This window comes from Triturus cristatus, chromosome 1_2 (genome assembly GCF_964204655.1).
Source record: "Triturus cristatus chromosome 1_2, aTriCri1.1, whole genome shotgun sequence".
NCBI lineage: Eukaryota > Metazoa > Chordata > Amphibia > Caudata > Salamandridae > Triturus > Triturus cristatus.
In genome coordinates this window covers 317,204,027-317,226,497 of record NC_140580.1, presented here as the reverse complement: position 1 = coordinate 317,226,497, position 22,471 = coordinate 317,204,027, and the positions used below count along the sequence as shown (strand labels likewise).

The following is a 22,471-nucleotide window of genomic DNA, read 5'->3' as shown; positions in this document are numbered from 1 at the left end:
TTTCCCTCTTTTCTTTGAAAGCTGGATGACTTTTATTTCCTCTCAGGGTGTTGGTCTATGACTATGACTATGACTGCCATTTTGTGGAACGTTTTTAAATACGTTTTTTAAAAGTTATTGGTAGCACGTTGTCACTCTAGCGTTCCAATTCCTTGTGAATTTTTCATTCTTTTTTTTTCTACCAAAGAATCTTTATCACCTTACGCACCATGGTAGCTGCGCATTAAATATCGTTACTCCTACTCTTCTAATACAAACCAAGAGCACTCTTCCGCCCTCAGACAGTGTTATGGTTCAATCGTTTAAGGTGCACCAAACTGGTGATTGGGTTACCTGCATTTTGGAATCTGTTGATGAGGCAGATATACCAACGCTGCAACAACCCAACAAAGCGCGTTGGCGAAGTTCTGTTACGCTTTGGTGCTATTACAGGGGTCCTACTCAGCATCCCATATATACTGGATAATTCAAGTATTTGGGATCTGACATACAACCTGTGACTTTGTCTTTGAAAGGAGGCGGGCACTGCCTTCGTGCGCCCCAGAATAGGCTGTGATTCTCCATCAAAGTTGTGCTTCTGTGCTCGGCCATACATTTGTCCAGCTGATACGTGTTCACCTATGCTCATTTCCAGTTGTAACTGTGCCTTTTAATATTCTTACTACAATTTGATGGGCAGAACAAAGGGCAACCTCTCTACCAACCGAGTACCTAAACGGGTTTTTGTTAAAAATTCAAGGATTTTCTCTGAGCTATCTAAATTAGTAAATTCAGGAGCAATTGAGATGGACCAAACAAAGTCAAATATGGACCCTGTACAAACACCATCAGGGAAAACAAATGTAAAACGTCTCTAGAAAGACCCTCTTTCGCCACCTAAACCTAATTCTCCAGTCTCAATGGAACTATTGTTTTTTTTTTTGTTGAAACATTTTTTATTGTTTTCCAACACAACAAGACAACAATCAACTCTCAATCCCCACCCGTCCAGGAAATACCACACATGTAACAGCCTCCCCGACTCTCCTGAAGACGGCTCAACCTTCCCACCCGGTCCCCTACCCCCCTCTCCCTCCCTCTGTCAGTGTGCCCCCATCTCCTACCCCAGTCCCACTTTCGATGTGTCCCCCCTCCCTGGTCAATAAAATACAGGAGCCCAGCCTCTCCCTAAACCAACAGGACCTTCCAGCTAGCCCAGCCAAAAGTGTAGGCGGTCAGGGCCCGCCGTCTCGCCTCTTCTACTCCCCGCTCCCCACTACCTCCTGCCCGTCAGACCCGCTCTCCTCAGCCCCCGTCTCGGACATCAACCCCTGAAGTTCTACCACCAACGCTTCCCATGCCCGGGCCGTCGCCAGCGCCTTTACGTCATCTCGCCGGAGGGCCAGTTGCACCCGGAGCGTGCCCTCAGCCCCTGCCCAACGCGCCAACGCCGATCTCCAGCGCAGGAAGTTAGGTCCCCCCCGGGATTTCCAGTGCAGAGTCAGTTCCCTCTTGGCCATTATCAACCCCAGATCATAAAATTTGCTAGTAACCTTCGTGCGGCGAGTGTGGGGGAACCAAAGCAGCAAACAGGTCCCCATATCCAGGGCAATGGAGCGATCCGTGACCTGGTTCAAGCAATCCACCACTGCTTCCCAGTAGTCACCCAACTGCGTACAGGACCAAAACATGTGTCGAAAGTCCGCGCCGTCCACCCCGCACCGCGGACACTGAGAGTGCGCTCCCCCGAAATATCGCAGTATCTTGGCCGGTGTCAGGTATGCCCTGTGTAACGTAAAAAACTGGACTAACTGGAACCTGGCATTCCTCGTTCCCTTCCAGGCCCTCCGCACCAGCGTGGACCACGTGGACTCAGGGATCTCTTTCCCTAGGTCCGCTTCCCACTTTTCCCTCAGGGCGCCCAGGGGGAGGAGGCTCTCCGTCGACAGCCGGCGATAGAGGCAAGTGATGGCCTTAGCCGTCCCCGCCGCCATCACTACATATTGGCAACCCGCGGCAGTCGGCGGTTCCGACAGTCCCACGTTCCAATGCCTCTGGAGGCTCGCCACCAGGGCCGCATGAAGCAGGAAGTCTCCCCGCGGGAGCCCATAAGAGTCCTGCAAGTCCTGGAAAGGTAGCAGTACTCCCTCTCTAAATAAGTCCCCCACCATCTGTACCCCCAGTTCCTCCCAGACCGCTAACCCCGACCAATCTCCTCCATGCGGGAACGCCGTACACATCCCCAGGGGGATCTCCGGGGCATAGGGGTGAACTATGGCGGCCCTCCTCTGGCATCTGTTCCAGCATAACCGGAGGGTACGTTCCTCCAAGGTGAGCTGGGCGAGGTCTAACCTCTGGTGGAGGACTATAAAGGCCAGCACATGGCGCGGTATTAGTCTGCCCTGAGGGCCTTCCGGGCTCCTGTACTCCCTGGCCACCTCCTGCGTGAGCCATTGGAGCTGGGCCGCCAGGTAGTACCACTCAAAATCCGGTGCCGCCAAGCCCCCCTCTGCCCTTGGCCGCCGCAAGGTGGTCAGCGCCACTCGACGCCTTCCCGAGCCCCAAATGAAGCCCGTGATTAATACCCCCAGCCTCGCAAAGAACGACGCCGGGATCCATATAGGAAGGGTGCGAAAATAGTAAAGGAGCCGTGGCAGTGCCACCATTTTCAGCAGCGCCACCCTCCCAGCACACGAGAGCGGGAGCGTATTCCAAAACCCCATGCTACCCCGTAGGCCTCGAAGCGCTCTACCCACATTCCCCTCCAGCAAATCAGTCTGGGTATGGTAAATGTTAACCCCCAGATAACGGAGACAGCTGCTTTCCCAGCGGATATGGCCCAACGCCTGCGGGGGCTGTTCCCCTTGCGACAACGGGAACAAACATGTCTTACGCCAGTTGACCTTAAGCCCAGACAGCCGACCAAACTCCTCCAAGAGGGCAACCGCTCCTTGCAGCGCTCTCTCCGCATCCGCCAAGAACATCAGCAGATCGTCTGCATAGAGGGAGATATAGTGCGTATCCTCCCACAGGGAAACTCCCACATACGCACCCCCTCGTCGGGCATGAGCTGCCAATGGTTCAATGGCCAGCGCAAACAGCAGGGGGGAGAGGGAACACCCCTGCCTTGTCCCCCTCCGTACATGGTAGGAGGCCGAAATGGTGACCCCCGTCTTCACTCGGGCCGTAGCATCGCTATAAAGCAACGTGGTCCAGCGTACGAAGTCCTCCCCTAAGCCGAACTCCCGCAACACTCGGTATAAATAAGGCCATTCCACACTATCGAAGGCCTTTTCTATGTCGACCGACAGCGTGCAGGCCTCCGGGAAGACTTCCCGGTCCATTTCCATCACTCGCAACAACCGTCGCACTGAAGTGGCCGTGCTGCATCGAGGAATAAAGCCCGCCTGATCCGGGTGGATTAAGGCGGTCATATGACCCAAAAGGCGCGACGCCAGTATCTTGCTCAATATTTTATAGTCCACCGTCAACATGGAGAGCGGCCGATACGCCGTGCGCGCGTCGGCCTCCCCTCCGGGCTTTAATAAGGGTATCACAATCGCCTCCCGAGCAGAGGCGGGCAAGCACCCACGCCGCCAGGCCTCGCTGTATAGGACCTGCAGCTGCAGGGCTAACAGATCCGGAAACGCCGCAAAGAACTCGACAGGCAACCCATCCGCCCCCGGGGTTTTCCGACGGGCCATGTGTCTAATTGCCGCACGAATCTCGCCCAGCGATATGGCACCACCAAGATCTTTCCCAATCTCCGGGTCCAGTCGAGGAAGGCGGGCCTCCAGTAAGAAGTCCGCTAGGCCTTCAGGCTCCCCCTCCATGGTGCTATCGTACAGCCCAGCGTAATATCTGGCAAACTGCTGATTTATCCCCTTCTGGGAATAAACCGGGGCACCCCCCGCTTCAACCAGGGAAAGTATCGGTTCCCCCCGGGCCGCCGGGTTCGCCAGCCACGCCAGAAGGGATCCCACCTTATCGCGTTCCGCGTGCGCTCGCATTAAGTAGCTTTTATGGTCAAAACAGCGGAGCTTCTCCACCTGCACCGCCACACCCTCACGTGCCTCAGCAACCGCAGCCAACTCACCGTTCCCCGCCTGATGCGCCCGTTCCGCCGCCCGCAGCAGGGCCTCCGCCCCATCAACCTCCTTCAATAACGTCTTCCGTACTCCGGCTGTGGACGATATACAAACCCCCCGAACAACCGCCTTAAACGCGTCCCATTCCGTCGCCCGGCTTACCGTCGTACCCGAGTTTCGCTCGAAATATTGTTTTATGCAGTCACTAACCTCAGCCCGGAAGACCGGGTCCTCCAGAAGCAGGGGGTTAAGACGCCACATGGGAATAACCTGCCGCTGCCTGGACCACTGCAGCACCCCCATACAGGGGTTATGGTCCGAGAGAGTTTTAGCTAGATATTCACTATGTCGCATCAGCGATTGGACGTCCGGGGAACACAGTATACCATCCAATCGGACATACAGCTCATGAGGGGCAGAATAGAAGGAGTAATCCCTGTCCAGCGGGTGATGAGTACGCCAAGTGTCTACCAGACCCCAAGTAGCCTGCCAGCTACGTCGACTATTGGCCACCCGACGCACCACCGACTGCGCCAGGGGAGGGTGGGACCTATCCAGCTCCACATCTGTCACCGAATTAAAATCCCCCCCCAGCACCACCGGCCCCGTCAAATACGCCGCCAACTGCCCCGACAGCCTGGAGAAAAACGCAGCCTGGTCCATATTAGGGGCATACACACTACACATGCTCAAGTCCCTCCCGTCCAGCCGCCCCTGCACTGCCACGAACCTGCCCTCTGGGTCTACCAATGTCATCAAGGGTTGAAAAGGGACACCTGCTCTCACCCAGATCAGAGCCCCCCGGGCAAACCTCGAGAAGGTGGTATAGTACAATTGACCCCGCCAGCGCCTCTGCAATGCCTTCCCCTCCTCTCTGTCTAAGTGGGTCTCTTGAAGGAAGGCTACCTGAACCCCTCTCCGCACTAAGTAGGCATGGATTTTATGTCTCTTCACCATAGAGGTGAGCCCCCTCACATTCCAAGTCACGATTCTCAATTCAGGGGGGGTCCCCATCCCATCGCCGAACCAACCATCCCTTCCCACCCCTCCAAGGCACACTGACAACCCCCTGGAACCCCAGAACACCCCAACTCCCCGATTCCCCACCCTTTCCCAGAACAGGTTCTAAACCACAGTCACCCATCCAAATACTCCCCCAAACAGAAACCAAAAACTCTGGTAGCCACCAGAGTCTCACTATGTCCGTGAGGTTGAGGTGGTGGCTCTACGCCTGACGGGTTTGACGGCAGTCCTCCCCAGAGCATCCACGCCCAGACTCCGTCAATCCTCCCCCAGCGGTCCACTCCCTGCAGGCTCCCCCGCCCCCACCCCCAGGCCCCTCAATAATCTCCATAATCTCCAGCCGTGGACCCCACCAGGTACCGGTCCCTCCCCGAGCCCCATCAAGCCCGGGCCAGCCTCCCTCTCCCCATGTACCCAGTCCTCCCTGCCCATGTCCCTCAGTTCATGGCCCGAGCACTCCCCAAACCTTCAAGCGTCCAACAGTCCATCTGCCGTCCCCGGGGTAACATCTGGCAGCACCTCCGCTTCGTCGATAGCACCGTCCGAGTGGGAGTCCTCTGTGCCCTTCCTAGAGCCCGAATCCTCGCTGGGCTGGGAGGCTGTGGCCCCGGAAATCACAGAGACCGCCCGCAGTGCAGCTCGCCTCTCCAGAGCCGTCTGGGATGCACCCGGTGATCGGGCCCCCGCTGTCCTCACCCTGTTGCGTCTGTTGCGACGGGCCTTCGTCGGGGTACCCTGCGGCCCCTCCCCATCAGCATGCGCCGCCGCTCGGGTCCGGGCCGACTCCAGCCAACTCCAGGCTGCCGCGGGGTCAGTGAAGAAGGAAGCTGCCCCATCCATCACAACTCGGAGGCGGGCCGGGAACAACAAAGAGTATTGCAGCCCCTCTTCCCGCAGTGCCCTCTTCACCGCCAGGAATGAGGTACGTCTGCGCTGGACCTCCATGGGGTAATCCGGGTAAATAGAAACCCGAGCGTTCTCCACCTGGTAGGGTCCCGAAGTTCTGGCCCTCTGAAGGATGATATCCCGGTCCTTGTAATGCAGCAGGCGGGCCACCACCGGCCGGGGCGGTCGGCCCGGGTCCGGGGGACGGGCCGGAACCCTATGCGCCCTCTCCAAGGTGAAAAACCGCGTAAGTCCCTCGGGCGCCACCACCTCTTGCAGCCAGGTCTCCAGGTAGGTTAGCATATCTCCCCCTTCAATCTTTTCCGGCAGCCCGACTACGCGAATGTTATTGCGGCGGTTGCGCCCTTCAGCATCCTCGGCCCTCTTTTCCAGAGTCACCACCCGCCGTAGGAGATCCGCTGTCTGACCCTCCAATACCTTCTGCGCTGGCTCTACCAGGTCCATCCTGTCCTCCGTGGTCTTGACCCTGTCCACCAGCTTCCTGTGGTCCGCCCGGAGCAGCCCCAGATCCGAGGACACCTGAGTGATATCAGTTTGCAGCGCCGTTTTTGTGTCCGCTATGGCCTGCAGGATTTGGTCAAGCTGTCGCTGCTGCAGGCCCGCTGCAGAGTCGGCGCTGGTGCCGACCGTGCAGCCACCGGCAGAGTCTCCCGCCGACTCCACTGGATTCCCCCCCGGCTTGAGTCGCGGCTTGCCCATTCTTCCGGCCAGGCAGTTCGTCAGGGAGGCCCTCCCCAAGCGGCCTCCAGGCCCGCTCACCAAATCTGCGGGAAGTGCGCCTCCTCGCCGGCCTCAGGGACCTGCTCCACCTTGCCTTCGGACCACACGGATTCCGGCGCCCTCCTGCCTCTCACCGGGCGCCCCGACGGGAGCGGCCCCCAGCCTTCTCCAAAGCTGTCCTCGCCGCTGTGGCCGGGAGCACCGTCCGACCCCCACCGCTGTCCTCCGAGGAACTCTGGGACTGTCGCACCAAGGTGGGCACCATCCAAAAGCCAGGCCCTCGAGTCCGCCACCTGTGGCCAGCCAAGCCACCACCTCCGAGGAGTTCGCTGCGCCGGTCACCCACCTCGCTGGTCCACTAAACACGCGGGGTCCCACTGCTTACACTCTAGTTCCAGGCCCTCCGCTCCCAGCACAAGCCCAGTGCCGTCCACTGTGTCGCCGCCTCACCGCAGCGCAGCTACCGCAGCTAGCTCACGGCGTTGCGGGGTTCCCAGCCCCGGGCTCCGCATTGAAGGCGAACTCTGCAGCTTTCCTCCGATTGGTAGGGCCAGGCCGGCACTTCCGGTGCCCGCAGCCGATTCAGCCGCACTTCCGGCCAGCTCCTCAGGCACTGTGGGCCGCTGCCGCCCGTCCCTTCATAGGCCGCCCAACATGGCCGACGGCCGCCCGCCTCCGCTGCTTCGCCGGCTCCGCGCCAGCCCTCCGCGCCGCGCTCCACCCCGCTCGACTGCTCCAGGGGTCCCGAGTTGGCAGGGGGAGCCCTCCGGGAGCTTAAGACCGCCGGGGGGACACTCGTTGCAGGATTAATGGCTGGGCTGGATGCGGAGCTCGTCGCTCACACGTCCATGCCCGTCGGCTGCCAAGCCACGCCCCCCTCAATGGAACTATTGTTACAGGAAATTAGGGCCCTCAGGCCATTTGTAGAGGAAACCAACACCAAACTACAAGCTCTTTCGTACAATTGGTTGCAGCTGGATGCTAGAGTTACCACAGTGGAACATACTGTCCCTTCATTGGATGTCGTTGCTAAAAGTGTACCTTTCATGCATTCTCAAATCTCAACACTGTAAAAACATGTCGAGGATCTTGAAAATTGAAGTAGGAGAAATAACCTACGCATATATGGGTACGAATCCTATCGACTTTTTCAAATCCTTTCTCCCCAAGATCTTGCATCTGCCGGAAGACATTTCACTGAACATACAACGAGCTCATAGGTTGGGCCGGGTTGCCACTAACTCTACATCCCAACAAAGGCCGAGAGGTGTCATCCTGTACTTTCTTGAATACACTGATCTATAAAAGTCCTTGCGGCGGCTAAGGCCATTCAAAGAATCTCATGGTCTGGCGCCACACTATATTTTGCACAAGATTATTCCAAAGCTACAGCATCCAGACGCAAGGCCTTCCTTGATATGCAACCAGATCTTCGAGCCATGGGTGGCAGATATGGGCTTTTTCACCCATGCTTATTTAAAGTCACTTATAACAATAAAACAACGTCATATGAAGATCCGGTGCGACTGAAAAGCTTCATCAACGCCCATAAGACAGAATTTATGGACTCCTCAAGGCCATCTTCTTCACGTTACTTGACTTTCTTAACTCATTTTCTTAAATTGTCACTGTCTCCTTGATTTGCAGCTTCCTTGGTGTTATTTTTCTTCATTGTGTTCATGGTTGAACTTTAACTCTGTTTCTATATGTTAATAATCTTATCTATTACCATCTTTATTGTTCATTGTTCACTTCATAGCTTCTCACCTGCTTTCATTTTCCTTCTTCTTCTTACTTCCACAGACGTGCTCGAGCCCTGGCGTGTCTTCTCTTGGTCCGGCTCAGCTCTCACTAGGTGTTTAGTTTGCTTCTCGTGGTTTCACCTGTTCCCACATTTGTGTTCCCTTCTTGTAGGTATGTCATTCCTTTTTTCTTCTCTCTTTTGTTCTTTCTTCTATTTTTTATACATTCTGAGTACGGTATCCATCATGCCTTTGGCTCGCTCTATCACTCTCTATACTTTTTCCTATCAGTTCTTACAATATTTATTTTATCTCACCCCTATTCCTTTTCTCATTCTCCTTTTCAGCTCAACTCTTCTCATGCTGTTACTTTTTGTCATTATCCCGCTTTTTGGGCACCTAACTTTTATATTTTTCCATATCTTCAATCACCACTCTTCCCTTCCTTCATTCTCTTCTTTCATTCTATTTTGCAATTGTATTATGGAAGATTAGATTGTTGTCTTACAAGTTCAACTTATCTTGTTATCTTTCCTTGTATTTGTTTATTTACTTTCTATTTTTCTCACTGCCTTAATTCTATTTCATTCTTTCTTCTTTTTTCTATATTTTTCAATGTTATACAATTCACTTGCATGATGTTGGACCTTGGCACTATTAATCTGTATAATTGTTTTATTGATTTTCTTTACCATATTGAATTGGACTACTATCTCCTGATGTTTTGGACATTTCATTTTAATATCTTATGTCTCTTAAGCTAGTTTCGTGGAACATTGAGGGTTTAAATTCCCCCATCAAGAGACAAAGGGTTCTGTTGCACCTAGCTAGGCTAAATGCTGATATTGTTTTCTTACAGGAAACCCACCTTACAGATATTGAATCTCTCAAACTGAAAAGAGGTTGGGTGGGGGAGGTCTACTTCTCTCCAGGGGACGGCAAACGGAATGGTGTGGTGATACTTTGCCGCAAATCCGTATCAGTTACATTTGTTTCGCAGGATAATGAAGGGAGGTGGCTTATTGTTAAACTCTCATTCAAGGGTGTTTTGGTTTCTTTCCTTAACATTTATGCTCCTACGGGGGGGGGATGCTTCCTTTTGGCCTACTTTGGCGCAGCAAATGTCTCAACATATGGAAGATAATTTTATTTTGGCTGGAGACTGCAACCAGGTGTTTGACCCCTTTTTGGATAGAAACTCAAAAGTGTCGTTTGTACCTAACAAATTGCATAAGTCTTTTATTCACACTATACATCAACACAAACTGCTTGACGCTTGGCGTCTTTGTAACCCGACCACTAGAGAAGTTTCCTTTTATTCCTCCACTCACCATACCCAATCAAGGATAGATTATGCTTTTGTATCCCATAACATTTCACAGACCCTTACATACGCTGATATTGGTCCCATTCTCCTCTCAGATCATGCACCAGTTTCCATCGGCTTTGATATACTTCCCAAGAATAATACTCCCAGAAGATGGCGTTTCAATAACGCATTCCTTTTAGACCATAATTTTACATCAGCGTTTGCTACATTCTTCACAGAATATTTTGAGAGGAACAATACAGATACCCTTTCCCCTGCAGTCATTTGGGATGCCTTCAAGGCGTCAGCTAGAGGTTTTATTTTGGGTTATGTAGCAAAGAAGCGAAAAATTTTACGTAGGAGGACAACAGACCTTCTTCAATACATTAAGGCACTAGAACATTCATATTATACCACAAAATCAGAGGCAAGTCTAAAGACCCTCATCAAGGCTAAAATGGAATTTAACAAAAAATCAACAGAAGATGCCTCACTTTATTTATTAAAATCCAGCGCTAAATTTTATGGTGGTAAAAATAAGGCAGGCAAAATTCTAGCCAACTATTTAAAAATACGCCAAAACAAACTAAACATTGAATCTATTTTTGATGAGCAATCAGTTTTAAAACTTAAGTACGCTGAAATCTTACATGAATTCTCTCTCTTTTACAAATCTTTATACTCATCAGAAACTCAACCTACAGATCATTTATTTTCTCAATTCTTTTCCAATGTCCAAAAACCTCAGCATGTCCCTTTGGATCTTTCTCCCCTAGAGTCGAACCTCTCTCAGCATGAACTTTTAAAAGCTCTTCAACTTCTCAAAAAAGATAAAGCTCCGGGCCCGGATGGCTTCAGTGTTGAATTTTACACACACTTTTCTACACTTTTATTGCCCAAATTACACTCCCTTCTAAATTTCTTTTATACTTCTAAAAATTCTTCTGGTTCATTTTCCGAAGCTCATATTTGTCTCATTCCTAAAGAAGGCAAAGACCCCAAATATTGTAAAAACTATAGACCCATTTCACAGGTCAATAATTATTATAAAATTTTCTCTAAGGCTTTAGCTATACGGCTCGACTCGTATCTTCCAAAATTGTTAGGTAAGGAACAATCTGGTTTTGTCAGAGGCCGAGTTATCACAGACAATACTAGGCTTTTTTTTAATATCTTATCTAAATCATCACGTCTTGATCATCCTCTGGCAGCACTTGCGTTAGATGCCGAAAAGGCTTTTGACAGAGTTGAGTAGGAATATTTATTTTACACCCTTAAGTGGTTCGGTTTTGGTCCTAATTTTATTAATTTAGCGTCTCTTCTTTACTCTAATCCTCGTGCAGCAATTTGTGCTAATGGCTTGATTTCCTCATTTTTTGATCTAGGTAGAGGGGTACGCCAGGGATATCCTCTTTCTCCCTTCCTTTTTAATTTGGCCTTAGAGCCATTTTTGTCCAAATTACGTCAGAACCCAAACATTTATGGATTTCAAACAACGAATGTTCACATCAAGCTTGCGGCCTATGCTGATGACATTCTCCTTTTCCTGTCTAAACCAGAAGTCTCAATTCCAGCCTTTTTAGCAGAGGTGAACTCCTTTTCATGTATCTCCGGCTATAAGCTGAATAATGATAAGTGCAAAATACTACCACTTACAAGACATACTTTTAGCTCACAATTTCATGCCTCTCAATTTAAGTGGAGTCCAACTTATATTAAATATTTGGGTTTATACTTTACGCCCTCAATTTCTGAAACGGTATCTTTATGTATGGATAAATGTCTTCAAAAGGTCACGGAATTAACTTCTAAATGGCATCCCCTTTATTTGTCTTGGTGGGGTCGCTTGGACACTACAAAAATGATGCTGTCCCCTATAGTCTTATATACTATTTCGAACATCCCAATCCGCATCTCCTCCAAATTAATTAAAAAAATCAATTCCACCTTAATTTCTTTCCTTTGGAACAATAAAACATACTGATTGTCTTTGTTGAAACTAACTCGTCCTAAAATAGAAGGCGGAGTCAACTTTCCAGATTTTCACGCTTATCACAAAGCTTTTTTATTGCGTCAGGCTTCTATGTGGTTGCTTGATTCTTTAGATGATTGCCCTCTCTGGACTTCAGTCGAGCGCTTATTTATATCTCCTTATTCGTTTACTGAATATCTAGCTTTCTCACGTAAACCGCAATCTATTTCCACCCCCATATTGAAGCATACTTCCACATTACTCGACTTTCCCACCTGTCCCACTATTGATTCTAAGGACTCCTTTTTGCACTCCACAATTTAGCATAATAAAGATTTATTGATCCGTAATAGATCCCTCTATTGGAAAACTTGGAGAGACAGGGGTTTGATATGGGTTCGCCAGTTATTTTCAAACTCAGAATTCATACCTTTTGACACACTCATGAAGACTTTTAACTTACCAATTTCCTTTATTCATAAATATAATACCCTTAAACAAGTTGTACTAGAAGCTTACTCCCACTTCTCTAACACACCACCCACTTCTAATGAATTGGAACCTTATTCACGATTAAACGACTTGCTGTTAACCAAACCCAAAGCATCTACCATTTACAAACACCTTCAAGCTACTGCTAATGATAGACAAAAAACAAAAATTGAACTCGCCTGGGAGATAGACCTTGGGGTATGCTGGCCACTCTTACTTTGGAAAGGCATATGGATCAAGTTACGCAAGACTTCTAGGGTGGCAAACACTACCCAGACATTATTTTTTGTTTATAATAGACTTTTTCTCACACCTGCCAATTTATGTAAACGCTTTTCAGCCACTCCGGACACATGTTGGACCTGCTCTTCCCCCAATGCTGACCTACTTCACATGCTCTTTACATGTCCACAGGTACATACTTTTTGGGAGCAAGTATGGTCACAGATTAATTTGATATATGGCACTTCATTTCCTTTTTCTGTTATTCATTTTTTTTTGGCAGTCTATCTTTTATTTGGGAGGGGGTTTCCCTTAATGTCAAAATCATTGACTTGTTGTTAGCGCTTGCTTTTCAGCAAATTACTGTTAACTGGAAGGACTTCTCAAAAATTTCATACAAAGTTTGGTGGTACAGGGTCTGCCATAATCATAGGTTAGACACTTCCTTCGCTTACCCACCTCAAATGGCTACGAAACGTATTGACTTGTGGTCACGTGTTATCACATTTATTGACAATAGCGCCAAAATTTGCTCTCTGCCAATGCCGTCCCAACAAGAGGTTCCCAAACCACCCTGATCTCCCTAGTAGTTCCATAATCTGATGACATCTTGTTTTCTTTTTCTTATATAGTGCATATATCGTTCATTTATACACATTGTTTTCTTTGATGTTTCATCTTTGTAGTATTTATTCAATTTTTTCTTATCTAAGCAGCAAGATAGGAATGTAATATTGTAACTTCTTTACTATCTACTTTGTATGGATACCTAAACTTTTGTTAATAAAATATTGAGAACTTAAAAAAAAAGATATTGCAAGTCACTTTGGAGTTCCATGAACATATAGAGGAAGTTGGAATTCAGCTTCTTCAATTTGGTCACGGAACTCCTCAGTATACTTATAATGTACACCAGGGGTACAATATCCCATAAATTATAAATACTATTATAAGTTATGTTATATATATCGAAGCTCATTGCCACTTGAGCAATCAGACTGTAAGAATATACCAATTGTCTTTGTTCAATAATCCAGTAATTGAACCTCCACATTATATTGTGCCCAATGCCTTCTCTCAGCTGCATAACAGTTATTAAAACACATATGATGGAACATTCCCATATATCAATAACTAATAAGAACTCAGAACCTATGCTAAATTGGTCTAGGAGTCATGAAGGTACATCAATGGAAGTTTTTGGGACATTATAACATACAATAATAAATCAGTAAGTTTAATTTTCAAACATTTCTATTGAACTGAGTCAGAATCATTTCAAGAAACAGATTGCTAAAAGTGTACTTCCTTCTGATATTAATGGTTATTTCAGAATCTCTTCTGAAATATGAACCATAAGACGAAGTCTGAACAATAACATGCCTTAAAAATTCGCATAGTTAAGACTACCAACCTAATTTTGTGGTGTTTTGAAATAGTAATTTTCTTTTGCAACATTTAATTTCTGCTGGTTATAAACTGTCTTTATTTTCAGGGGTTTAAATTATGCACAGACTAAGTTTTGGTTTGGGACCACATCTTATGGTAGTTGAAGCTAATAATACATTTTAGACAATGTTGTCTCTTAGTGAGGTTAAAACTGCTCACACATGTTCCATCATCTCAAGTGATGAGTAATCATGCGGATTAGTCTCATGGTGGTAAACGAATAGCCAATCACCATCCGATATTCCAATAATCTGAAACTGCTCTTTTAAGTGTTCTGCTTACATCTCCTCCTTACTCGCTGCATCTCATTGCCTCTAACAGTACTTTTGATTCTCAGTGTAGCTTTCACCATGGATGTAAAGCATCCATGTTAATTTTGTTAGGCATTCCCATGCAAGAGGGGTGTGATGGGCAGGTGTACGGTTGCTTTGTATGAAAGGATTCCCCTATGCATGACCGTTTACAGATGCACTCTGGTGGAAAGACTGATGGCTGCCATGAGAGTTGATGAGAACTGGGCTATTCACATGGATAATGCATGTGCAGTCACTGCAGGATGAGGGACTGCATTATGAGTGTCACATATGAGATCTAAAGCACTGCAGAGTTAAAGGTCCTAAGAGGTGAAACTTGAATGGACAGGTGGACAGCACAGGTGTGGCTGAGGGCGGTGAATCCAGACTCACTGGGCCCTCTGATAAGAGTGAAAATAAATTGGGCCGATTTCATTAATCTGATCCTGGGCCATCTCCTTCATGTTTAGTGTGATGGCCCATCAGACACTGTCATTATGGTGCAGCATGGAGGTGGAAGTAGCTAAGGAGATCCCAGTACCCAGGAGGGCTCCAACATTATACTTGCGTTCATGAACATGTAGCAGTAGAGGTGTGCCACTTTTCTTTATGTTTTAAAACAAAAAAAAATTCAGGATTCGAGGATGGCATAATGGGTGCAGGGATCCAATATTCGAGTTTCCATACCAAGTTTTAGAACCCTGGAAACCTGATTTGGATTCTAAAATCATGGAGAGATTTGCAAATCCAAATTCTTACCAGTGCTATTTCAAAGGGGATCATGAAATAGAAAAATAGTTCTTGACTCCCTTTGAAATATGGATTTCATCATCAGAATGACAGGTCTTAAGTCACTCTGCAGTACTTTCCATTTTCATGGGTAATAATTTTATGTGGCATCAGGGCCGGACTGGGACCCGAAACCGGCCGTGGCAAACTGCTTGGCTGGCCCCCAAGGGGGGTGGGGTGGGGGGCGCCGAGCTGTTTGTTAGGGCCGATTTTGTTACAGGGGGCCGACATTTCCGGCCCCGGTAACAAAAACGGCCCCCCAGGGGCCCAAAACCGGCCCCCAACCTAGTGGCATACCAGGGAAACGCCCAGTGCCCGCTACGGCCAGTCCGGACCTGCGCGGAATACAGGGCCAAATTATGGAGCAAACATTATGCAGCAAAAATGCAGATTATGTGGCATAGCCTCTGAAATTATTAATTTCATCCATTTGATCTAGAAATAACATAGTTTTGTGAAATCTGAAAAGTAAACAAATTATGTTGCAAATGAGGTAAATCTATAAGCATGTGGTAAATGCTGCAGTTATATAAACCCAATGATCCTCATAATTTTCCATTGTTATATCACAAATGTATTCACAAAATGTAAAAAAAAACGAAACACTCAAATTGCAATGAGTGCCCATTGTTAGTTGTGCATTGAAGGAAACAGATTTGTAATGCTCTACACCGAAATAATCATTGTAATATAAAAACTACTTAAAGAGAAACCTGTGTAATACAGTCCTATACTGCCAAATTAGGGTTCTTGTGACATTAACAAAGCACTCGGCCTATAGCATTGTGATTTAAGATGTCACCACAACCCCTGAATCACAATAATGGACCATATTAAATCAGTACCTGTTATGTATCCTCTTTCTCTACAGATAGATAGGTAGATAAATATGGTATCACCAAGCTACTCTAAGTGATGGTGAACACTGACTGAATGGTATTATATATACTTCCCGTTGGTCCTCACTTAATGTATCAAAGTGATACCGTAATTCCTCAGTGGTACTATGCAGGGCCCATTTTTAGGGCAGTGCCGCTTCTACGGCCACACTGGGTGCTGACCTGGGGAGGGGGCACTGACCTCAGGGGGGCGCTGTTTAGCAATAACTAACAATTTAAAAACACCTTCATCAGAGTTCTTTGTGTGTCCAGTTTTCAGGTAGCATTAAAATGTCAAGATAACTCTTGTGATTAATGTACCTGCTAGAGAGAGAAAGATCAGAGTTTTGTCTTGGGGCAGTTTTGACTTACCGTAAAGTAGCACACAGGGTTAATATGACTGCTGCAAAGAACGCGTACAGTGCAGATGAAATATCTGTGTTTTATGTGGATAGCTTAGTAGATTACTGGTTTTGTCATAAAGATCCTTTGGTTACCGCAGTTCATTGGATACAACCCTAATACAGAACAGTGACTGTTACGAACTGTCATCAAAGAGCTGGATGCAAACTGCATAAAATAGGTTAGGGCCTTCTGTTTTTCCCCCCCAGTCTTTTATTATCTAGTCATAATTTTGCTGAAAAAAGTGTTTGCTTGGGTAGATATGCATTCTAATGAGTAAAGTCAGCCTTTACCAGTGCTTTAAAGCACATGAAATGTATGTGAGAGAGACGCTATGGAGAAATGAGGGGCACTTTTGCCTTGTGGTCATGAGGGAATCCGAGGAGGTGGTCATGGTGGGGACGCCAGGAATGAATATGGGGCTGATTCACAGAACTAATCTGAGATAAAATCCTAAACTTTCTACTTTTGGTATTCACAGAAGGCATTTAGAAGCAGTAAAGTTAGGACTCCTAACTTTACTACTACTAAACTGAGATAAAATTCTAAACGTACTACTTTTGGTATTCACAGACGGCATTTAGTAGTAGTAAAGTTAGGACTCCTAACTTTACTACTACTAAATGCCTTTTTTGAATACCGAAAGTCGTAAAGTTAGGATTTTATCTCAGTTTAGTAGTAGTAAAGTTAGGAGTCCTAACTTTCCTACTACTAAATGCCTTCTGTGAATACCAAAAGTAGTAAGTTTAGGATTTTATCTCAAATTAGTTCTGTGAATCGGCCCCTATCACACCAAGCGCCAACAGCTCTAAAGCCAGCCATGCTACAATGCCTTGTGATAAGCTTCAATGAAGCTCTGGATTCAGGATACATTGAAATGACTGGCTTGCGGCTGGGACATTCCAAAGTAATTGACACTATCCAGCCATGACAAGACACTCTTGAAAGGAAGCTGCCTTGTGGGAAGCCTCCTGGCTCAAGCTTAGAAAGCAGCAGCTATAATGGATGCCAAATTAGCAGTGGTAGTATTAGGAAATACACTGTGGTGGGGCCTTGAGGGACAGCATGATTTACCTTGTTTCTCCTAATACTATTAACTGCATTATTCTACCCAGTGTGTCTTCATGTGGCTGTTCTGCTAATGTGCACTTTAAGCTTGGATGCTGGATTACCCTAAATTGCTCTGTTTTCTATCCAGGTGTACTTGATATTACTGTGCAACACAGCAACCTGTGCTTTGTCAGAAAGTGTTAGTTTCACCCAAACTCTTTGAATATGTGCTAGAGGGATGTCGGCCTTTCATAAGCAGCTAAGTGTTCCCTACAAAGTTGGGTGCAGTCTATGCCTGATGCTGCTTCCCTTTTCGGGAGCCATGGCCACTCGCCACAATGTTAATAGATAGCATATTACACTTTTCACATATGTATATTTAATATAAATATATATTTTTCACTGAAATAAATGTAGGGGCCGTTATTAAGTACTCTAAAGACCATAAAAAAACATAGGGCATGATTACGAGTACAGTGGATCATGTTACCGCCGTAGTTGGAGTAGCGGTCCAACCACTGCCACACCGTGGGACTGACCGCAGTATTATAAGTTTGATGGTCGGACGGCTACCTTCACGGACCTTCCTGCGGTGGTCTGGCAGCGGTTTGAGGGCAAAATATGCTGGCGGTGCTGCAGTGGCACCGCCAAGCATATTTTGAATTGCCACCTTTTCATGGTGGTCGCACTGCCATGTAAACGATGTCAGTGAGGCAACAAAGGGGGCCCTACAGGGCCCCCTGGTTCCTATGTGCAAAGGAGTGCATGCACGGGGGCACATGTTGTGCCCCCCTGTAGTTTTGCACCCCCAGTTTCTGCACGACATGGTGCATTCCTTCCTGTGCAGGAACATTTACTGGCAGTTCTGTTTAAGGCTCACAATGAGCCTTTAAACAGCACCGCCACGGGACCACCACGCCTCCTGCCAACCAGACCACAAAATTACTTGGAATCTGGTGGGCGATGGTGAGTTTCAGCAGTCCTAAAGCAGAGCGGTGACGTGTTGTTCTCTTCAGGACTGCTGAAACTCTTAATGACACCCTTAGACATCTACTTACATGTCTGTAGTAGAAGGAGCATTGTGGACAATTTGAGAAAAATAGGAAGTTATGGTTAGAAATGCAACAAAAACTGGTCTTTAATTGTCTGCTCATGACATCACACATGACATCACAAATAACATTGGTGGCATCACATATGACATGACATTTGACCTTGACAATGACCTCACACATCTGCGTATCTAAGCCAATATATCTGAAACAATGTACAGACACTGACATTCATGCTGAGATTACCAACAATTAGTGTCAGTTCTTATGTTGCTTATGAACGAACAGCTGAACCAGGACATGGACTTAGATCACCAGCTATTTCACACAAGAGATGACCAGCTGCCAAATAATAATCCTGTGTTGTATTTGAAGAAGTGACATAAGTGTGAAAACATTGCAGCCACTGAGCTAAATTGTTCAGCAACACTGTCAACCCTCCAAATTTGGAATAAACCTATTTTACTAAATCTATTGCTCAATATATTGCTTTAATGTGGACAAATTTGATCAAATGTTGGCTAATATCCTCAATTGAATAATTAGTAAGTGGTTCCAAAAGGCTTGTAGATAGGAACCCTATTTACAGCATTGCAGTTGTTGCGCTGTGTGTGTGCCTGATGCTGCTTCCCTTTTCGAGAGCCATGGCCACTCCCCACAATGTTAATAGATAGCATATTAAACTTTGCACATATGTATATTTAATATAAATATATATTTTTCACTGAAAAAAATGTAGGTGCTGTTATTAAGTACTCTGAAGACCATAAAAAAATAAAAAAAACATAGGGCCTTATTACGACTACAGTGGATCATGTTACCGCCGTAGTTGGAGTGGCAGTCCGACCACTGCCACACCGTGGGACCGACCGCAGTATTATAAGTGTGGTGGTCGGACGGCCACTAAACCACTGCTACCTTCATGGATCAAGGATCCTGTGGTGGTCTGGCAGCGGTTTGAGGGCAAAATATGCTGGTGGTGCTGCAGTGGCACCGCCAAGCACATTTTGAATTGCCTCATTGCCACATTTTTCATGGTGGTCGCACTGCCATGTAAACAATGGCAGGGAGGCAACAAAGGGGGCCCTACAGGGCCCCCTGGTGCCTATGTGCACTGGGGTGCATGCACAGGGGCACAACATGTACCCCCTCTGTAATTTTGCACCCCCAGATTCTGCACAGGAAGGAATGCACAACATGGTGCATTCCTTCCTGTGCAGGAACATTTACTGGCAGTGCTGTTTAAGGCTCACAATGAGCATTCAAACAGCACCGCCACGGGACCACCACGCCTCCTGCCAACCAGACCACAAAATTACTTGGAATCTGGTCGGCGATGGTGAGTTTCAGCAGTCCTAAAGCAGAGCGGTGGCGTGTTGTTCTCTCCAGGACTGCTGAAACTCGTAATGAGGCCCTTAGACATTTCCTTACATGTCTGTAGTAGAGGGAGCATTATGGCCAATTTGTGAAAAATAGGAAGTTATGGTTAGAAATGCAACAATAACTGGTCTTTAATTGTCTGCTCATGACATCACACATGACATCACAGCTGACATCACAAATAACATTGGTGGCATCACATATGACATGACGTGACCTTGACAATGACCGTACACATCTTTTCGTATCTAAGCCAATATATCTGAAACAATGTTCAGACACTGACATTCATGCTGAGATTACCAACAATTATTGTCAGTTTTTATGTTGTTTATGAACGAACAGCTGAACCAGGACATGAACTTAGATCGCCAGCTATTTCACACAAGAGATGACCAGCTGCCAAATGATATTCCTGTGTTGTATTTGAACCCGCCAAATTTGGAATGAACGTATTTTACTAAATCTATTGCTCAATATATTGCTTTAATGTGGACACTTTTTATCAATTGTTGGTTAATATCCTCAATTTAATAATTAGTAGGTGGTTCCAAAAGGCTTGTAGATAGGAACCCTATTTACAGCATTGCTGTTGTTGCGCTGTGTGTGTACCTTCATTGATGCCCTCATGCTCGTGTGTTGCCTCTTGCTCTTTCCTCGTGGTGGATCTCCTGTAGATCACATGTTCTCGCCCATTCTTTTCCTTCACTTTTTGCGCCTTCTCCAGAGGCTCAATGAAAAACTCACTGGTGTCTGTGCGGATCAGGCCTGCCTACAACCAACAAAAGAAACAGAAAAACAAAATGTTACCCCAAGTTCCACACTTCAACATGAAGCACTGACATTTCACGAATTTGCATGATGCCTGGCGAATGATATGAGACTGTGGGTTAGTATAGTGGTGTCCAGGATAGGTCCGGAAGGGCCCGGTCAAACTCAGATTTTCATGCTAATCATTATCTATGTAAAAAAGTCAATTTTAGATGAATGGTTTGCGAGCGTATTTTATGTGGATAAGCCAAAAATGTGGACTGGATAAGGTCTTCTTGAAATGAACAGACACGTCTTACAAAGGAGGGCAATAAGATGCCACTCTGAATAGATTGCCAAAAGGACCAAAGATCCCTACCCCAAAATGTAGGACAAAAGAAACATACATCTGCCCCACGTTCATTTAAAATGATAAACTTTTACTACATGGTGCTTGGCTGAACAAGGATCCTTTTGTCACTTGAAGAAGGCTTTCTCATGCCAAAACTGGTTGCATAAGTACTTTCACTGTTCTTGTGCTTAAACAATACAGATAAAACATGATTTTGTTCTCTACGTTTTAAATATACAACTTGTAATCATTTACTTTTCCATCACAAGGCACTTGGCAAAATGTGGAAAGCCAGGTTGCACAAAGCTTTCATTGGTGTGTTTTAAAAGAGAGGCCCCGTCAAGATAGTGCTCTATACAGATGACATTCTGGTTACCCTGTCGAACCCAAGATGGTCACTTCCCCTTCAAGGTTACTAATTGATGACGTCCTTTTTGAAATACAAAATGTTGTCTCTGTCTAAGGGAACCACCAGAACTTCAGTGGAAGGTTATTAGGTTAAATGGTTGATGAGTAAGTTAAAGTAAGTTAAAGTAGGTTCGGATAATGGCTAATAGAGGGCTGCAAAGGATGGTCTTAGATCATTTTTGAACTTTTAACTCCAGAAATGATTAAATCAGGTTGACAGCCTTCCATCTGCTTCTCCAAGGCAGGGTTCAAGAGGTGAAGATGGTGATGGCACCCTATAGAACTATCATTAGTTGCCATTACCCACTTCCAACTCAGTCATAAGGGCACCAGACAGCTCCATTAAAGATTTTGTATGAGCAGGAAGGAAACCTCGATATATACCTGCTAAACTATTCTTGGTCACTACGTTGGGAGGCATGAGAATGACCAACATGGGACTCTATCACTAGTACACTAACTCTGGGACAAATCATCACTAACTGTGTTGCAGCGTGGAGTCCTGTGTGCGGACCCCCAGCCTCCTAGCACTAAAATCTCACCTTGCCAGCCTTGGTTTCGCTCGTGTCTCCCTCCCGCCGCCGCGCTTGTCATCCTCGCGGCCGCGGTCTGGAGGGAGACTACAACTCCCAGGCACACTTGCTGCAGAGGCCGGAAGCTCCCGCCCACCACCCGCACCTGGAGGCGCTTTTTAAACCACCTCATCCTCGGCAGAGCGGGGGACAAATCACCACTAACTGTGTTGCAGCATGGAGCCCTGTGTGCGGACCCCCAGCACTAAAATCTCACCTTGCCAGCCTTGGTTTCGCTCGTGTCTCCCTCCCGCCGCCGCGCTTGTCATCCTCGCAGCCGCGGTCTGGAGGGAGACTACAACTCCCAGGCACACTTGCTGCAGAGGCCGGAAGCTCCCGCCCACCACCCGCACCTGGAGGCGCTTTTTAAGCCATCTCATCCCCCGCGTCGCGGGACCGCGAGCGGGCTAAGCCCGGGCAAAAGGCGGGCCGTCTGTGGCCGTCAGGGGCAGACAGAGGCTGGGCTGGGCCCCCCCTCTTATCATTGGTATTCGCTTACATGCCTCCAAACAGGTACTTTTGCTGATTTGTGGCTACTGTTTTAAAAAGTTTGGACTGTGGTTGTGACTATTAGACTCCTTCTATGGTAGCTGCCCCACTCAAATTACCTTGTATGTGGGCCTCAGTCCTTGCTGCAATATTT

General features: G+C 47.1%; 1 protein-coding gene across 1 annotated transcript in view; it reads right to left on the bottom strand.

Annotated features, from left to right (window-relative positions):
- ADAMTS14 (ADAM metallopeptidase with thrombospondin type 1 motif 14) overlaps positions 1-22,471 on the bottom strand; it is a 446,572-nt gene that overhangs the window by 344,287 nt on the left and 79,814 nt on the right. The window contains exon 3 of the mRNA XM_085603877.1: positions 20,359-20,518. Coding sequence (XP_085460003.1) covers positions 20,359-20,518 — 160 coding nt within the window. The remainder of the gene's footprint in view (positions 1-20,358; positions 20,519-22,471) is intronic.